The 19,093-nt window shown below is 41.3% G+C and overlaps 2 protein-coding genes across 2 annotated transcripts in view; one reads left to right on the forward strand and one right to left on the reverse strand.

Annotated features, from left to right (window-relative positions):
* Nucleotides 1-1,828: 1,828 nt before the first annotated feature.
* Nucleotides 1,829-2,984, forward strand: LOC129718556 (aurora kinase B). Its single transcript, XM_055669433.1, has 2 exons — nucleotides 1,829-2,251; nucleotides 2,306-2,984. The coding sequence occupies exons 1-2, from the start codon at nucleotides 1,929-1,931 to the stop codon at nucleotides 2,913-2,915; spliced, it is 933 nt and encodes a 310-aa protein (XP_055525408.1). The 5' UTR covers nucleotides 1,829-1,928; the 3' UTR covers nucleotides 2,916-2,984.
* A 194-nt stretch (nucleotides 2,985-3,178) lies between these two features.
* The window catches only part of LOC129718557 (rab11 family-interacting protein 5), a 32,349-nt gene continuing 16,434 nt past the window's right edge, over nucleotides 3,179-19,093 (reverse strand). The window contains exons 2-4 of the mRNA XM_055669434.1: nucleotides 5,853-5,997; nucleotides 4,198-5,790; nucleotides 3,179-4,034 (exon numbers count right to left, since the gene is read on the reverse strand). Coding sequence (XP_055525409.1) covers nucleotides 4,028-4,034; nucleotides 4,198-5,790; nucleotides 5,853-5,997 — 1,745 coding nt within the window. The 3' untranslated portion in view covers nucleotides 3,179-4,027. The remainder of the gene's footprint in view (nucleotides 4,035-4,197; nucleotides 5,791-5,852; nucleotides 5,998-19,093) is intronic.

The raw sequence follows: 19,093 nt of genomic DNA on the forward strand, positions 1-19,093 counted from the left end.
CCATATCAAGTGATGCTAAACTATTCGGGGTGTTGCAATATTCAAACTGGGTGTTGCAATCAGAGATGCCAGACTTTTGTTTTTGACAAGTCTGTATAATACATAAAAAATGTCCGTATAAGTCTGTATACCGCGAGTCTATCATAGTTGGTCGATTAATCGAGAACTAATTTAACTTTTGAATCCTAGTAAAACATAGAAGTAAGAGTCTTTCCCGTGATAAAAATCGTCGTTCCGGTCAGGATGGGAATGGTAAGGTAATGCAGGGTTTCGGAGAAAAGTGGGGACATTTGAGTAATTCTTCAACGTTGGATATTGCTCCGAATAGAACGAAGGATCTTTTAACCTATATAACCTGCATGGCAATCGATCGTTGTTTGTTACTGGGAGCGAAGCAGGCATAGTAATGCCTATTGTGCCCACGGGGCCGGTGAAAACTTTATAGCCTGACTCGAGTCCCGTTGTCAAGGTTTCACTCTCAAAGACGCAAGATTAATATGTTCAGCAAAGTGTTCAGCTACAGTGACTCTCAGTTTTTGTGTTCGTTTTTTGTGTAAACTGGAAAAACGATTATGTAGAACAGCGGTTCTAAACCTTTTTTTGTTCACGTACCCCTTGGCGATATTTTTCATATCGATTGTACCCCCTGGCTTGGAATATTTTCGCAGAGTGGGAGAGAGTAGTGGTAGATCATGACGGTTCTTGTTTAGGTTTCAAATTGAACTACATATAGTTTGTTTGATTGCTACACTGCCTGTAATCGCATAATTGTAACATTCGACATTTTATGGAATTCGCGCTTTTTATTGGGTAATGCTTAAAATATTATGTACTTTTTACATCTGAAAAAATAAGCTTATGTTTGTTTGAAAAAAGTTGTAAAAAATACCAAGTTGTTTTGTCACATAGCGTAAATGACCGCATAATTGTAACACTACTTAACTTCTTCAACTTTTTTGTCAAAAAAGTTTCCATCTAAATTCACATCTGCATCCTTTGGAATTCGGAAGTTATTCTGGTCCGGTAACCAACCACCGGTGATCCGTTTCTGATGTTCAGCTCATGCTTGTTGAACACAAGAAAAACTTCATTTCCCCCGTGATATATTCCAAAAGTAGCTTGAAAGTGACGGCATAAAAGTATCATTGCGAAAATTTCAACCAATTTGACTTCAAAAGTAATGTTCAATGTATACATAGTGTAAAGTAGTGCTTTCTTCAAGATACTAAGCTTAATTAAAGTGTCTATTTGCAAGAATATATTGGGAACAATGCATTTAAGGACAAAATATAAAAGTATCTTTTGCTCGAACAACCAGTTTTGCAAATGTTACAAATATGCGATTATGGGCAGTACAGTCATGTTTTAAGAGCACGATTGAAAAACAAATTAAGTATTTTAGAGAAAAATTGTCCGCCATCACTGATTTTTCTTTCGCGTACCCCCTGAAGGCTTTCGTGTACCCCCAGGGGTACGCGTGCCCCAGGTTGAGAACCGCTGATGTTGAATATCAGATATCTGTGTAATATCTGTATTATACCAAATGTCTGTATAAAATCTGTAGGCTTGTGCGTGTCTGTATCGCAACACAGAAGTTCTGTATAATACAGATTTGTCTGTGTATCTGGCATCTCTGGTTGCAATACTCAGTAAAGCGATTCCAAACTTATGACGGGTAGTGTAGTTTTAAATAAAACCCAATTGAGACATATTCTGAATCTGTCAAAATTTTTATAGGGATAATGCTCGAGAAAAATCTTTACAACCAGTTGACCTAAGAGTAGGGTCGACTTGAGCACCAAACCCTCCGATTCAAACAACTGTCAAACAGTCCAGCTAGAAAGCCGTTTATTGTTCTCGCTCGCGCCATCGACCGTTTGTTTCGGGTTTTCCAAACTTTTCCACCGTCCTAATTGTTCGGTTCCGAAATGACCACCACGGATCGCGTGTACGCGCTGGACGATCTTCCCCAGCTGATAGAGGGTGTCAGCTCGGAGCACGTCGTCGGAGTCACACAGTCCATCGTCAGTATGATGTCCCATCCGGCCTACGGGAAGAAATATCACTGGAGCAAGTCGGACTTCGAGCTTGGTTGTGCCCTCGGGCGAGGAAAATTCGGTCGGGTGTATTTGGCTCGCGAGAAGCACAGCAAGTTTATGGTGGCTATGAAGGTAATGTTCAAATCGGAACTGGTTAAGGGACGGGTAGAGAAGCAGTTGCTGCGTGAGGTTGAAATTCAATCTCGATTGAAGTAAGTTTAATTTGGTGTGACTTGTGTACGAAATATCAAGGGGTTATTTTTTAGGCATCCTCACATTCTGCGATTGTACACTTGGTTTCACGACGATAGGCGAATCTATTTGGCACTGGAGTTGGCCTCGCAGGGTGAATTGTACAAACATTTGAAGGCGTCACCTAATGGACGGTTTAATGAAAAACGAGCAGCGAAATACACCTATCAGGTGGCGGACGCTCTTAACTATTGTCACGCTAATAATGTTATTCATCGTGATCTCAAACCGGAGAACATTCTTCTGACGGACGATGACAACGTTAAGCTGGCGGATTTCGGTTGGTCTGCTCATACTAACTCAAACCGACGCAAAACTATGTGCGGTACGCTCGACTATTTGCCCCCGGAGATGGTGGATGGCAAGATCTACGATGACTCGGTGGATCAGTGGTGCCTTGGTATTCTGTGCTATGAGTTTCTAGTTGGCTATCCTCCGTTTGAGTCGGAAACTACTGAAGCCACGTACGATCGGATTCGGCGGCTTGAGGTGGACTATCCGCGGCATATGAGTGTGGGCGCGAAGGATTTGATTTCCAAATTGCTGCGGAAACCGAGCAACTCCCGCATCACGCTGGTGGATGTTATGAAACACTTTTGGATTAAGGAGAGTATGGCGAATTGATGCCCCAGCGAGTGTTTTTTAATTTGTGTAAAGGTCTGATATTTAAAATATATTTCAAATCAAGTTCAATTCCGCGTTTTTTTTCATTTCAAAATCCAGAGGTAAAGCTTTAGTGTAGTCAAACAGTAAGATATTTACTGCTGTTGGGCCACAATAATATCCCAAAGAAAGGATTCTTCAAAACCATGGTTATACAACTTCTACTATGAGTAGAATAATTTTTGTTCAAAGACTTGTCATCCAAAATAACAACTACCAACATCGACTTTTCTCCTACGTAGTGTAAAATATACGTTTATTTATCCTCCACACAGAGACGGAGAGACAAACAGAAAAACTTGATCATCAAAAAGAACAATATCATTGGTCTTCCCTAATGCAGACACAACACGACATTCGTGATTGTTTTTTCTTCTATTACTCTACCTAAGGCATACACGTGCTTCACGTTGTTCAACGGACAGTTTGGTTAAAAATAACATATTTTCTTCATAGACACTCTCAAGGTACAAACTGTATGTAGGTTTTGATGTATGTTTGTGTATGTGTGTGTGTATGTATATATTAGTGCCCCTTTTACGGAGATTATGCCTCATGGCTCAAGTACGAAGTGCACTGCGGTTAAACGGTTGTTAAACACCACAGCAGAAAGGTTAGTTTTAGGGCTTTAAAATTACAAAAGGTAAATTTCACTACGGTCAAAAATATAAGATATAAAATAAAAAACAAAAATGCACCAACAGCAGTTTTTTTAGTCATCGGTTGGTTATCCGAAGGCACCAACAAAACTCTAGATCACAAAAGCGTTCGAATTGTATTGTCTTTTTTTCCTTTACTTGGTTTGGGCAGACAAACAAGGAATAGAAGGCAGTCGAGTCCTTCTACTTACCCTGATTCAGTTTGATTGGTTGGTGGCTCACCCGGCACGCCTAAGGCTCTGGATCAGTTCTGTTGTTAGTAGTGGGTCAGTGTGGTTTTTCAATGATGGTTTGGATGATGGTTACTTGTTTTCATGAATGCTTATTAGTACTCGGAGTTTTTTTATTGCGCTAGAGATAGACGCAATCCATCAGCTGCCTACCAATGCCACTGTAAGGAAGAAGGGCAAATCATCATCCACTGTAAGTAGAGAGAATAAGTAACGCACCAGGTTTTAAATCACGCAGCAAAAACAGGCTTTAAACGTTGGTTAGGCATCGCAAAAGAACAGAGATAGGAAGACACCAATGACCCCGTCAGAAAATCGTACAAAACACACACACGCACACACGTACGGTCTTACCTCTTGGTAGGATGTGCCTTCTGGTAGGGATTCTGCAGAATTTTCGGGTGACACTCCATCACCTTCAGCAACAAGCTGTCCAGGTAGTCCTCGAGTTCCTTCACCTTCTGCTTCTGGTAGTGGACCTCGTTCTCGAGATTGTGCGCAATCTTCATCATATCCTCGCGAGTTTTACCTTCGTACTTGGCCACAAGCTCGGGCGAAACCTCGGTCACCAGTTTGCTCTGTCGGGCGGCCATCATCGGTAGCATATCACCCGGACCGATGTTGCCATTTTCTCCACCGATGATAATCCGTTCGTGCTGTTGGTTCTGCTTGAAGGTTTGCTGTTTGGTTCCATTTAGCTGCTTCTTACCTCCAGCGCTGGATAGGTTTTCCATCGATTCCGCTCGATGGTCCTTGATAAAATGCTTCAACTTTCGGGTGAACGAATTGCTGTCCTTTTCCTGTTTCGGCGAAGGATGATTGATCGATTTGCGACTGTTGCTCACACTGTTGCTGGTGATTGTTGGACTGTCGAGAACAAGTTTTTCGTTGACCTTTCCAATGTCCTGCGAACCAGCGCGAGGGAGTGGCCGGGGCTTATCGTTCGTTGCCGTGCTGTTGTCCTCCGTGTGACTTTTGTCGGCCAGCAGAGGTGAGGTAGGTGCCGTAACCGAAACCGGTGCCGGAACGGCGGATTCCTTCGGAGCATTCCTGTGTGCCCGATCTTCTTCCTCTTCCTGTTGAACCGCCAGCATGACTCGGGAGTTTTCCCAGGACCTTCGCTTGAGGGAATCCGTACTGCCTATATCGAGGTGCTTGCCGTACAGTTTCTGCTCCCATTCATCGACTTTAGTTTCGCTTTCATGCTCGGAAAGCAGCCGCGGTGGTTTCGACGGTGGAAGAGTCATCGCTTTTTGCTTTCTCATTTCGTCCGGCGTTGAGGAGGAGCTTGATTGCGTGTTAGACTTTATGGGTATGCCATGAGCCGCAGCAGCGCCATGTGCGCGCATGTTCAACGAACTGCCCGAGCTCTTGTGGGAAAGATTGTCGAAGACAAACTCGTCCTCATCCTCGCTGATTACACCCGGATCGGCATCGCCGAACGTTTGCCGCGATTGTCTCGACTGGAGCCCACTGGGTGTCCCGATGCTGGAGTAGCTTCCGGTAAAAGATGCATCGTCCGTAGCGCCTTCCACCTCCTTGTGCTTTTTCTTACCGATACCACTGATGTGAACTTTTGAACCGAGCGATTTGGCAAATTTCTTCAAACCTTTACGCTTTTCGATCGCTCCGATGCTGAGCAGTGAGCCGCCCACGTTGGACGCCAGATTACTAATCGAGCTTTTGTTCTTTTCCTTCTTGCTGAGGTCTGTCAACGAGCCCGCTTTCACGGTGAACGCTATCCGAACTTCCAGCTCGCCACGTTCTTTCTTTTTTTCTTTGCCGGGTTTACTCTGGAGCTTGAACCACCGCGAGCGGGGCCGCTCGTAAACGTCCATTTCGTTCAGGGGCAGCACAACCTGGCCGAGAAACTCGTCCATTCCCAGGGTGTTGTGATGCAGTGCGGTCAGTACCAGTTCCGCTCGATTTCCCTGCGTGGGGATTTGTCTGGAAAGGAAGAATTGATTTCGTTATCGAACCGAATAAGGTTTAGAAGAATGGTTACTTACAGCTCACACTCCTCGTGCCATTCTACCGCGTCCGGAGCCTTCTCCTTGACCGAGGTCTGGTACTTCTCTTTGCCAAGGGCGATGATGACGAAACAATTGTTGGTGCCATGTTTACCCTTGATCAGCAGACCTTTGGCGCGTTGAACTGCGATCGGATCGAGGACCAGCAGCCAAACAGAGAAGAGAAAGAAAGAAAAAAAAGAGCAATATTATTAATTGATGTTACACAATTTGGCAAACCAAGCAAAAATGCATACATTTTCGAGGTTTAATTGCCGGTTCGAATAACCATAGGGGAGTTATCGAACGCCGCGATCGTGGAGACGAAAGGCGGTTGGCTTCCGTTTCGCTCGTGTACCGAAAACGAAAGCTTGCAGATTAGAGGAAACCACAGTAGGCAGTATGACTCATAAAGCCTGGATGGCTGGATTGGGTCCGAAAGCTATTCTAGTTTAGATTATAGTGACATTTTGTGACATATGCGGGAGGGGTGGGGTTAGCTTGAGTGTGACATCACATTTCAACTCAAAAAAAAAAAAAAAAAAAAAAAAAGACAGAGAACAGAGTTCAACTCAGAACTATTTATGATGATCGCATCTTTCATTCATATTTAGTTTTACGATCACTTTTTTTGCTGCTTGAGATAAAATGAAATAACTTTTTTTTAGGTTTAGAAAATATAATGTTCATTAGTTCTACAGCGCAATTCAATGCATTTTTAGTAAATTGTGACAAAACGTGAATAAGAATGATTGGTTATTGTACCATGTGGAGAAAATTTGGATTGCGAATTGTTTTAAGAAGAGGAACTAAATATAAATGGTCTTTTAGGAATCAGCAATGGTATTGCAGTTAGTTATGCGACTCCATCAACAAAATGCTGGGACCAAGGATTAAGCGTTTTTTCTAGTTATCTTTTATAAGCTTCTTTTCCTTTCAGTTTTTATTTTAGTAAAACCGTTCCAAATTAGAAAAAATGCATTTTTTACAAATTTCTTAATTTTTAATCAATTATAACCAAGGAAGGGGGGGGGGGATATAAAAACGTGACGTTACTGAGGGGTGGGGGTCGAAAAAGTTGTGACAGTTTGTGACAAGGGGGAGGGGGGAGTTAATTTTTGCCAAATTTTGCGTGACATCATTAATGGATGGTCCCCAATCTATGGATCTACTTTAAGCTAAATTTGAAATCAATTTTTCACTTTTAACCATTTTAGACTGAATTTATATCATTTTCTTTTTGACCTTGATTTTTTTTTATTGTCATTTTTACTGGATTCCATGAGTGTTCCCAAGAATTTTCAATTAGTTCGGAATATCTTGTTTGCTTCATCCATTTTTCCAGTGGGTTTTTTAATATAGTTTTAGATGGCTTTTCATATTATGTTCTGTTTCTACTTAACCCAAAAAGTATTTTTCAGCTCTTTCTAGCTAAATTCTGATTATATTTTATTTTAATGTTTTCTGACTAGTTTAAGCCTCTTAAACCATTACTTCCATTCTTGGTTTTAACTAGCCTTCATAGACGTTTTTCAAGCGTTTGAGCGAAATTTGGAATTCATTCTTTTTCATTCTTCTAAGTCTATCGAAGTGTTCCAGCTGTTTCAAGCTACAATTTCTAGATTTTTTATGCATTTCAAATTAAATTTGATATATGTTTTTTGAGCTTGGTATTTTTCCAGGTTTATAGTTGTTATTTTTAAAGGTATAGTCGATTTTTAAGTTGACTTAGATATTATCTTAAAATATTTTTCAGTTTTTTTTTCTTGGTTTTACAAGTGTTTCTCTGCTTATTGCAACTATTTTTTTCAATTTAGAACTTATCTCTGTTGTAGTCTTTCCACTGTTGTACGTTTTTCAGACATTTTGGTTCGATTTTGTTCATGTAATTTTTCTGACCGTCTTGTCTTTCAAAAGTTGGAGATATGCTCAAGATTATTCTATTTTTTCTTACATTTCCTTTATTTGAGACGGCCAACGTTGCAAAGCGAGCGAGAAGCAAAACCTTTCTCCTTGCTTGAAAACGAGACATATGCTACACTTCTCAAGTTTTTTGCACACACGCTCTCGAGATACTCTTTCTTCTTCATGCATTCCCCATCATCAAGCACGCACCGACGCGCAAAAACACTTTTGTATTGCTACTCAGCGACTGTAAAAGAGTACGTGAGTTCCTGATAGCGAGTAGGAGTACTCGACTAAAATTGCTCGACTAGGAGGAGTGCTTGAAAAACTGTGCTCGAAAACGAAAATGCTTTCTTCATCTACCTGGTTTTGCTAGGGGTATCGGACTGCTTTGGTAAAACATGGTTTCGAGAAAAACGCTGCCACGCCATGCAAAATGCATCTTCCAATATACAGTCAGGTTTTTTTACGCGGTTTTTTAAACGCGGATTTTTTAATTAACGCGTTTTTTTTACGCGGATTTTTGAATTAACGCGGTTTTTTACGCGATACCGCGCTAATTTAAAAAAAAAAATTCGCGAATTTCCGAATTAACGTGGGTTTGGAACCAGAAACGTTTAAGTGTTTATCTAGTAAAAGATTTAGTCCAAAAAATACTCTCCGCCCACCGAAAGATCCGGAATGACCATCAAAGAGGACAATTTTAAATACTGGTTCTAGAGCGTCTCGGGTTTTTTCTAAAGCCCTTCTTGCTGGACACCTTTACGCGGATTTAAAAAAAACGTGTTTTTACGCGGATTTTTGAATTAACGCGGTCTTTTACGCGGATTTTTGAATTAACGCGGTTTTTTTTACGCGGTTTTTTTACGCGGTTTTTTTACGAGGTACGTATCCCCCGCGTAAAAAAAACTGACTGTACCTTAATCAATAGCTAAAATACGCGAACACTTAACCTTACCGTAAACATTCGAAAAACAAATCAAGAAAAATTATTATTTTTCAACTTTCCAGAGTAGGGTCCCCCCTCAAGGGATCTGGCGTCACGGAGTTCAGCAGTCAGCACACACCCAAACTACGTGTTTAATGCATGATACCCCTATCCACAACAAAGTACATGGTAGCCAGTAGGGAGCGTGGGAGTTCCTGTGGTGTTGGTGCTAAGGTGGAGATAGATGGGGAACGATTTGAAGTGGTTGATGAATTCGTTTTTATTGGTACGCTTGTCACAACGATATGAGCCGTGAAGTGAACCGACGAGTAGCATCTGCAATCAGGGCCTTCTACGGACTACGGAACCAGCTAAGGTCCCGTAGTTTGCAAACTTGCACAAAACTAGCGCTATACAGGACGCTGATACTCCCGCTGGCCGTTTACGGACATGAAGCATAGACGCTGAAGGAAGTTGATCGACGAGTGCTCGGAGTTTTTGACATGAAGCCAAAAGGCTTGACGAGAGTGCCGCCAAAACTATCTTCAGTAGAGAACGTAGGCGTAGCCAGAGGGGAACAGGGTTGCCCCCTAATTTTGAAATCGGTGCAGAATTTTGGTTTCAATAACTCTAATAACGTTTGCACTAAAAACAATTGACAAAAATTACCAATTTTTCATGAGTTCACCTTTACACGCACTGACGACACTACGCATGCTGTAAGTCATCAGAAGAGTCATCAGAAAAAATTTGATTTGCGCGTTCAAATAACGATCGAAAACGGATATCGTGCGGCAGTTCGTGGACACCGGATACGCCCGTTCCGGCATCCCTATCATCTTGGCACTATAGGACACCAATCAGAGCATTGAAAGAAAGCCCGGTTCCGGACGGCCGACGACCCTGAGCGACAAAAAGCTCCAAAGGATACTGAAGAGAAAAACCGAGGAAAAAGTGGCTACATCGCTGCCTGCGCTTGGCCTGGAGATCTGTGCAACCGATCAAACAGTGCTTGGCGAACATGGACATACATGTCAGGCGAACATGGACGGCCAATACCCGTTCACTAGTCTCGGAGCTGCAGGCAATGAAGCAGCGGCAGCGCCTGAATAAGATGGTCAAATCGATTTTCCCGGCAATTCACGACGTGGCGTTGGTGATGAACGAAGAGATTTGTCTCACCCTGGATGGCAACGAATGGCAGGGAACTTCGTATTTCACTTGTCCTACGAAGGAAGTGAGCTCCGAGGTGAAATTTATTTCACACACCAAATTCCCCAAGAAGGTGCTGCTGTGGCTGACAATCAGCGAGAAGGGGATGTCAAAGCCGCTCTTCTTTCGCTCCGGGTTGGTCGTGAGCGGGGAAATTTATAGTACGAAGTGCCTGCCATGCCAGAAGTTGCGTTGTTCATCAAGAAATACCATAAGGGCGAAGACACGGTGTTCTGGCCAGATTTGGCGTCGGCCCACTACTCGAAGCGATCGTTGGAGGAGATGGAGCGGCTGAATATCTATGTGGTACCGAAGTCGGCGAATCCGCCCAAGGTCCCCCAACTGCGTTCCATCGAAAATTTCTGGCAAGCCTGAAGCGTAAGATCTACTTAAACAATTTTATCACGCAATTTCAGGAGGAATTGATAAACAAAACGAAAAAGAAATTGAAAAAACATGCCTATACGCATTTTCTCGTCCGCCATGTCGAATGTTCCGGTTAACTGCCAAGACCGCACGCGAGATCGTAGATTTTTTTTGCAAGTACGCTAACATAATTACCTTCCATAGGAAATTTATGAAACACAATTATCTGTCTTAGTTATTTTTTTAACACCATCCGAAAAAAGTCCATTTTTTCAACGCATATGTTAGCAAAAAACGACATCTTTAGCCCATTGAAACATCTGTGTAAAGTATCAGCCAGATCAAAAATAATTGATTGAAATGCTTGGCCTATGTGGCGTGGTTTTTCAGTTGATCCACTAAGGACATTTCAGCGGCAAAAGTACCGGGCAAATCCGTGTTGATCACTAACTAGTAGTATTTATTTCTATTTTTCAAAATACCATTAATTTTACTTCTAAAATTTGAAGAACTTGCCCCTCCCCCCCTAATCGTAATTCTGGCTACGCCCATGGTAGAGAACCAAGAAAAGACCGTCGCCTCCGTGGTAGACCTCGCACGCGGTGGAAGAAGATGCACGACCTGCTGGTGTACCAGGAGACTGGAGTACGGCTGCCCAAGACAGAAGAAGCTGGACATCTCTAATTCGTTCGGCCCTAGACCGGTAAACGGTCCGTTAGCCAACAAAGTAAAGTAAAGTAAGTACCTCAATCTAATTCAAGACATTCATCAATGTCATTCACATAAAAATTGTAAAGAAGGGAGCTTAAACATGAGCCCTGTGAAAAAAACATGAAACCCTGTGCAAAAAAATTAAATATGGAGAAAATCGTTGTCGCTGAAGTTTACCCAAAAGGATGCCAATAGAAACGGAGACCAAAGCCCCCTAATATCCAAGAACACTAAGGCCATTTGTTCTTTGCTAGCATACGCCAGCTGAATTTCTGTTGAAAGCGACGCAAGACAATCGTTCGTGCCTTTGGCTCGGTGAAACCAAATTGAGTATCTGTCAGTAGACCATTTGCTTCGACCCAATGGTCCAAGCAATAGAGCATCATTTTCTCCATCAATTTCCGGATACGGGACAACATTGCAATCGGCCTATACGAGTTGTGGTCCGAAACTGGTTTTCCCGGTTTTTGAATGACGGTTACTTTCATCCTTCGTTTGGGCTTGCAACGTGGCATCGAGAATCAAGCCCGCGAAAAAGTTAAATCCTTCGTGGGATGGAAAATCTGGAATCGATTCGACAGCTTGTGAGATCTTTTCCTCGTACAACTTACGATCAATGTTACAGGTGAGGTCATACTGAATAATAACCGGTTGTGCGCGATTTGATCCAATGGCAATTGTAATTAAGATAAGTAAATGATTGCTTGACTTCCCAGGTTTAGCAAAAGAAGGTTGCCCAGCTAAATCGTCAAAGTCAGATTCATCGGATAGACGTGTAGACGCAACTGGTCCACGAGCACATGGTTCGGCAGAGCAGACCCGGCGAAAATCACCCGAAACGAGTCTGATTGTGTGCGGGTTTTTGCACCCTTTTCGAGCGAAACTGAGTGCAATTGCTTGCAATCAAGTATATCTACCGGCCGAAGGCTAGAATCCCTAAATCAGTGGTTCCCAACCTTTTTGGCTCCGCGGCCCCTTTTGCAGAACACAAAGAGCTCCGCTGTCCCCTCTGCGAAGTACAGAGAGCTAAAATAATAATAATAAAAAAAAATTCGGATACAAGTTTTGCAGTACAGGGCTGCGTTTTTCAGTCTCAAGTCATTCGGCAAGTCTAATTTGTTTCACGTCTTGGTCCTAATACACAAAGGAGTTGAAAATCCGCTTTCACAAAGGTATCAAGAAAGAAATTTCAACTACCAGTCAAATTTGCCAAGAGCTTCGCGGCCCACTTGCCGGCCGCGGAGCATCGGTTGAGATCCACTGCCCTAAATGGCTGGTACCAGTCTTTAACAGATCTTCGACGGTCAAACTCGAGTCGGTGATCACGCCGTCGATCTCAACTGCGCGAACTGGAATGTACACGTTGTACTCCAGCGTGAAAAGCTCACAAACAGCAATCTGGTTTGCTTGCTCGAGACTTTACACCAAAACACGCAATTTGTAAGGGCGGACTTTAGTAATTTCTTTCACCGCTGAAACCATGCAGATCCTTACGAATTTGCATTGTATTCAATGCTTAAATTTTCGGACAGAGCGCTGGATATCCTCCTGGGTATAGCTTCATATTGACCCATTCTTGTGGGGCTCCTTTCCCGACTCGCGGAACCTTTTACCCGTCCGGATTGGGAAGGGGAATGACAATGAATCCGTCTCCGAAATCACAGGAGTCAGTCTCTACCTCGTCCATTTTGGGCGGGAGAATCAAATCCCCATAGCAAAATCAAAAAAACGGAACCGCAGAAAAAAAATATCTTCAATAGTCGCCCTGCGAAGATGATCCTTCTTCTGCTTATTTGCAGCCTATTGCTGACTATTGCTGAAACTGTGTAGCTAACAATAGCAGCAACAGAAGATTGAAGCGGGCTAAAACAATGCGCGTCGCAAACGTTTTCGTAAAAATCGGACTCAACTCAACAGCGGAGCAGACAACAACGATCCTGTTTTCTCTGATGCGCAATTGCGAATGAGATTATTTGATATTTATGCTTTTTAAGCAGCGTTACGAGCTATAATTAATTTTGAGTTGTTTTCCTATGCTTGTGATAAGGTGTACAATAAGGTCGTTTTTTACGCGGGGGATGCGTTCCAAATTTGTAAGGGCCCGCGTAAAAAACGACTTCTTTGAGTTGCAAATATAACAAAGAAAACTGTCCTAAAACGTCAAAACCTCGGTTGAATATGATAGTGGCCAATCTAGAGACCAAAATTCAATATTTTAAGTTTCAAGTATTTACACCAAAAATTGTGATTTTTTTTTTGAAAACTAATATATGATCACTCGTGGCCTAAAACGGAAAACGTGATTGAAATGAGGTCGATATCTTGTACCGTTTTTGAGTAATGGAGGAAAGCAACCCGCGTAAAAAAATCTCTTGTTTGGTTTCTCTGAGTGATTTACACCTGTTTTAAAAATCAATATTTAAGGAGTTATTTCGACGTGAATTTTGGAATCTACTGTGTTGTTTTCTGACGCTTAGAAGTGTTTTCAATCATTCAAAGCTCAATTTGTGATTATATTTCTCTCGGTTTTTTCTGAACTAAAAAGGCGTCTTCGCAGCCCTTTCAGACTGAATTTAGATGGGATTTTTTATTTGTGACTTTTTCCGATATATGTGGTTTTGGGCTGATTTTGTAATTATTTTTGTTTTTCCTTGGGGGACATTTTTTATGTTTAAGGTGAAATTGAACATGACTTTTTCCATACAATTTTGAGTTTAGATTTATTTTCACTTGACGATTTTGAGCGTAAAAGTTTCAGCTTCTATTAAGAGCGCTCTAATTGCTACTCTATACATGCGTCAACGGTGCAAACAATCAAAAATTATCCTGCAAAATTTGTGCACGGAGTTTCACCTTAATCACTAAATAAACCACAGAAACAAATACCTTTCAACTTTTCTATGTAAAAAAATGTGTACGAGAAAAAAGAGGGAAGAGGGGGGATTGCAGGGAGTTTTGTCGAGATCCACGGTTCTCCACGGAAGCGGATCGTAAGGTCTGAAATGACGATTTTTCGGTCTACGAGGAATGTGGACGGACCCTTTTAACATGAACGACGAGACCTATCACACCCTGGATGACAAAGACTGGCAAGGCACTTCGTATTTTACTACCCCCACGAAGGAAGTGAGCTCCGAGTTGAAGTTCATTTCACACACCAAGTGTTGCTGTGGCTTACAATCAGCGAGACGGGGATATCAAAGCCTGTGTGCTTACCGGGAGTTGCGGTAATCGAACCCAGAAGTTATTTTGAAACCTAATTTAGCTGTGAATTATGATTCTGCATTTCGAGATCTTTTATCCCGAGCGACACTGAATACATTCGACTAGTTTGTAATAAATACTCAACTAAAATCAGCTATCAGTCACTACTTTTTTCACTTGTGTAACCAACACAAGCATTCATTATGTTCACAGAAGTTACAGATTTTTCAACGGTCTACCTTAGATTCTGTATTGAATTTATGTCAGGCGACTGGTACAGTTAGAGTAACATGAATTTTTAAGAATAATCCCGAAGATAGTTTCTAACTCATTAATGAGTCACAAAATCAAAGACAAAGCTTTATAATAACACTTCATATGAGAACTCCCATTCTTCACTTTTCGTCCCAAAACATGGCAATGCCACCGGCAAATGATGAGAAAACCCTTGACAAAACCGAATGGAAATTTTGTCAACCCCTCTCCCCGTGAGACAAAGTCGGCCCTCAATAACTTCTCGAATGCCATTCCAATTACGGCTGACTGAGGAAAGGAACAACCGCAGCCGATTCGTGAACAGAAAAGAGAAAACCAAACAAATCACAAGCTTGAAGGCACTGTTTGCCAAAACAACTGTACACACTAATCTCGAAAACCAATGAGAAGCCGAATAGATGACGATTAATAAATATTGTGCCGACACAGGGCCAGCGAGTAGTGGGTGAGCGAGCGAACGAACGATGAAGTCATTGACGGTGATGATAAATACAGCTGTGAGCAATCGGCTGCATTATTGTCACTGTTGAAGTGAATCATTTTTTAAGCAAAGAAAGAAAGCGAAAGCCTTTCTCAGCTCTTCCCGCACCTTGTTTTTATACAAATTCAAGATAATTGTAATAATTTGGTGGCTTCTTTTGCGCCTTAAACGGTGGCGGTCGTTCAATTACAAATTTCACAACAATCCACCTCCAGGGAAATTGACTTTGTTTACTGTCAGCGCTAGCGAAATGAACCATTTCAAGGCCTGCTGATAATAATGGTGCTAAAGCACCTATATAACAATGCGCGAGTATTTTACCGGGAGAAATTGGGCGCAAACTGGTCATCAGTCGGTGAAATGGCCACTGCCGAGTGCGGTTGGATAGTGATATGCACGAACGAGTGAGGAGAAAATAAAACCATCAAAACGATGCGCGGCTGTTTAGTTGGTAGTAATGGGGAGATCGGATTTCAGCAAGAAGCAGTACATTGAACAAACTTGGAGTGCTGGCCCGGATGAAGATCGAGCCGCGAGCCGTGGGACAACGGAGTGGAAGTGTGTCATAGTGATTTGCAAGTATAAGTATGGCAAATTGGATGGGAGCGGAAGTTTTTTTTTTCTCTAAACAAAAAATAGAAAACTTGTCATCTAGAGGGAGTTTCGCGTTGGAGTGATGGCAAGTTTTGTACGTTTGAAGAAATATTACGTTGAAATTAAAATTGTTTTGAGCTATTGATCCTAGAAACAGACTTCGTCCAATATCCATACTTTTAGTTTGAGACACTTGAATTACCTTCAATCATTCCGTTAAACTGAGAAGGGGTTTTTGTGAAATATATATTGGCGCATTGCATATCATAAACACCCGGAAAATTACTTTCCAACTACCAACGGACTATCAGATTGTCACAAATTTTGACGTCAACAATTGACGCGGTTTCAATTGCTGTCCTTTTAGCATCAACGCTTTAATCAATCCTACCGATTTACACCATTTAGCTCAGCAGATGTTCAGTTTTTGCTCTTCAAAGGGTATCTCTCATCCCCCTACTAATAACTACGTGGTTTTGGGACGAGCCCTTAGTAGCTTTTTTCAAATGACTCCTCATAGCTCTTATAAGGCAATCCACGGGTGACGTTTTTTTGCTTGTACGTTTGTTATTGTTGCTGTTTTTCAAGCTGTAAAATCGAAACACGGCCAAAACCAAAATCTTTTAATGTCGGCAATAATATCAAAAGTGATTTTATATTGTATTTAGAATTGGCACTCGCGATACTAGAGCTACCGATCGGATAACATTTGTTTCTCACGCTTCTGGATCCGGATTGCATTCAAGTTGAGACCGATCGAACATACATAAAGCTGTCATAAGTTGAAAACAGACTGAAATCAGCTGATCGCAACTGTCTACACTGTAAAAAAATTTCACGTCGAAGTGAAGTGATTTGCTGTTGAATTCGCACTACTTGCCGAACATTTCAAAGTGAAAAGAAAATCCTTCGAAACATGTTAATGCAAAGAACGGTGAAATCAACAGCAAATCACTTGATTTTCTGTTGTTATGTTCATCTTTTTTGATATTCTTATGTTTGAGATACAACATGTTGATCATTTGGATATTATCTGCTAATCACAATAAATTAAAAAGGTTTCTGTTTATTTTAGATTTTCCAATTTTATTTTATTCTAGGTTTTCAATTTGATTACAAAATGACCACTGTCGCTGTGGCGGTGTATTCGAATTCAGGATCTGTAAAAGAGTTGTTTTATTATTATTTTATTAATATCAAAGATTCAATAGAACTTTCTTCCAAACAAATTTTTAATCTCCGGGGAAAATGTGCTGCTTGCGCCTTTCGCCATCGCGACTATTTTTGTTTCGTTTTATGTTTTTGACGTTTGTCAATTGGAATCGCAGCTGTAATTCAATTGATTTGAACAGTGGTGCAAATTCAAGAGATATTCATTATAATATGATGATGATTTCCATTGAACAGTTTTCAACGCAAGATCATTTCATTAGAAATTGTTAATCATTGTGAAATCAACACTAAATCACTTCAATTTGCAGTGTGACGTGACGAATCGAGTCAAGTGCAAAAACACTTGAAGTAATCGTGGCATTTAATTATAGTGTAGTGGATTGCCTTATTTCAGAGTGCATCAGTAAATGAACACATGAACTTTTGAATATGAAATGAATCGTTTTATTTTTTGTCAAGCTAAGTGGCCACTGGCGATTGACGCAAAACTAGTTGCAATTTTCAGCAAAAAAAAAGCGCCAGTGACAATGACCTCTAGCTTGGGAAAGTGAAAGTGTACGGCCGCCCAAACAGCTTGCCCAATTTGGATCATATACCGGTGGGATATTCATCAGAGTGCCATTGAAGCCATAGTAATAAATCATCCTCTTTTGTCTAGACTCAAACGAAGTGGCTTCCGATGGTAAATCCCGCTTCCATTTGTGTTGTCCAAGCTTTCTGATGCGCCAGGTTTGTTGGTGGCGATACCATTCGAGATTACGTGATAATTGTGCATTCTTCCATCTTATCACCCAAAACGGCTCAGTACGGTAATCATGGATGTCACTTTCAGTATCGGGCGTGCACGATTCCGAAACTGAACAATTATGAGCGTCATTTTCTTATGGCTATAATGGCATTTTTTAACGATTGGTTGAGCATTCGCGCATTCCATTGCGTTAAATTGCGGAACTCCCCTGGCGTTGAACTGTTTTGTCGCAGATTGTTCGCGAACTCGGACTTCGGAAACTCACTTTGGTAAAAACCTGAGACATCCCCTCGAAATTGTCTACCGTTTGATGACTCCCAATTAATAGCCGCTGCCGGTGATTCGCAACGCGAATTTATAAAATCGAATCAAAAATTACCCCACTTTCAGCTCGGAATGGCTGTAATCGGGCCGGCAGTCGTTGGTACACAGACAAACAGTCATAGAGTGCGAATTTCATAACGTTCACTTTTTGGAGTCTGATTGGTTGAAGCATTTCATTATTTTTAACATTTATTTAGACATGTTTTTAGTAAACGAAACATAGTTGTGCTAATGAAAAATTGTTGGAATTACTCAGCAGCAGCGGTGGAAAAAGGTAACGTCACTGCAACCTAGGATAGAAATATTCGCCACGTAGGTTATAAATAGTTGCCGTCATTCAAAACACACCTAGTTTTAGAAAACCAATGATTTAATCTTCTACAAGGCAAGTGACTTCCAGTGGTGTGCACTGCCAAGCACGACAAACAAACAAACAAACAAATATCTTCCAAATATATTAAATACCAATATAGTTCACTTACGTGAAATTATGAAGACAAATTGAAAATGACAGAAGCGTTAGTCACCTTTTCGACCGCTAGGTGCGCCACTTCTGATTTTGTTCTACACGACATGCGAAATAGAGCAACTTTTGACAATAATATTACCCTAATGGGTACACTGAAAAAAATTCACATTTTATTGTGAAGTGGACTCGGCCGAATATTTTATAATAATGAAGTTCGCCTATGCATAAGGCAATCCATGAGTGGTGTTCCACGGTTTGTACGTTTGTCGACCTCCGACAATATTTTGAGTTGTAAAATGGCGACTTCCGGTGACTGGGAATTTGCCGAAAATGACCAAATACCACCTAATATGGGTTTTTTTTTTAACTAGAATGACGCTCAGAGGCCAGAAATTGTCTCGAAATGCCAATTTGAAATCCAAGATTGCGACTTCCGGTTTTTGAAAAATTAGACAAAATTTTGAATTGTAAGATGGCGACTTCCAGTGATTGGAAAAAAGAGGAAAATGACCAAATACCACCAATATGGATGTTTCTTTAACTAGAATGACGCTCAGAGGCCAGAAATTGTCTCTGAATACCATTTTGAAATCCAAGATGGCGACTTCCGGTTTCTGAGAAACAGCGAGATATGACCAAATACCATCCAATATGGGTATTTCCGAAATCGTGATGATGCACTGAAACCACAAATCGACCTCAGACAACATTTTGAGTAGTAAAATGGCGACTTTTGGTGACTGGAAAACTGCCGAAAATGACCCAAAAACAACCAAATATGGGTGTTTCTTTAACCAGAATGATCCTCAGAGGCCAGAAATTGTCTCCAAATGCCATTTTGAAATCCAAT

Source organism: Wyeomyia smithii, chromosome 1, assembly GCF_029784165.1.
Source record: "Wyeomyia smithii strain HCP4-BCI-WySm-NY-G18 chromosome 1, ASM2978416v1, whole genome shotgun sequence".
In the NCBI taxonomy this organism is placed as follows: domain Eukaryota; kingdom Metazoa; phylum Arthropoda; class Insecta; order Diptera; family Culicidae; genus Wyeomyia; species Wyeomyia smithii.

What these genes read in the sequence shown, in the direction of transcription:
- LOC129718556 (XM_055669433.1), top strand. Translation starts at nt 1,929, where the DNA reads ATGACCACCACGGATCGCGTGTACGCGCTGGACGATCTTCCCCAGCTG. An exon ending in GAAATTCAATCTCGATTGAA is followed by an intron (nt 2,252 to 2,305) that starts GTAAGTTTAATT and finishes GTTATTTTTTAG; the next exon opens with GCATCCTCACATTCTGCGAT.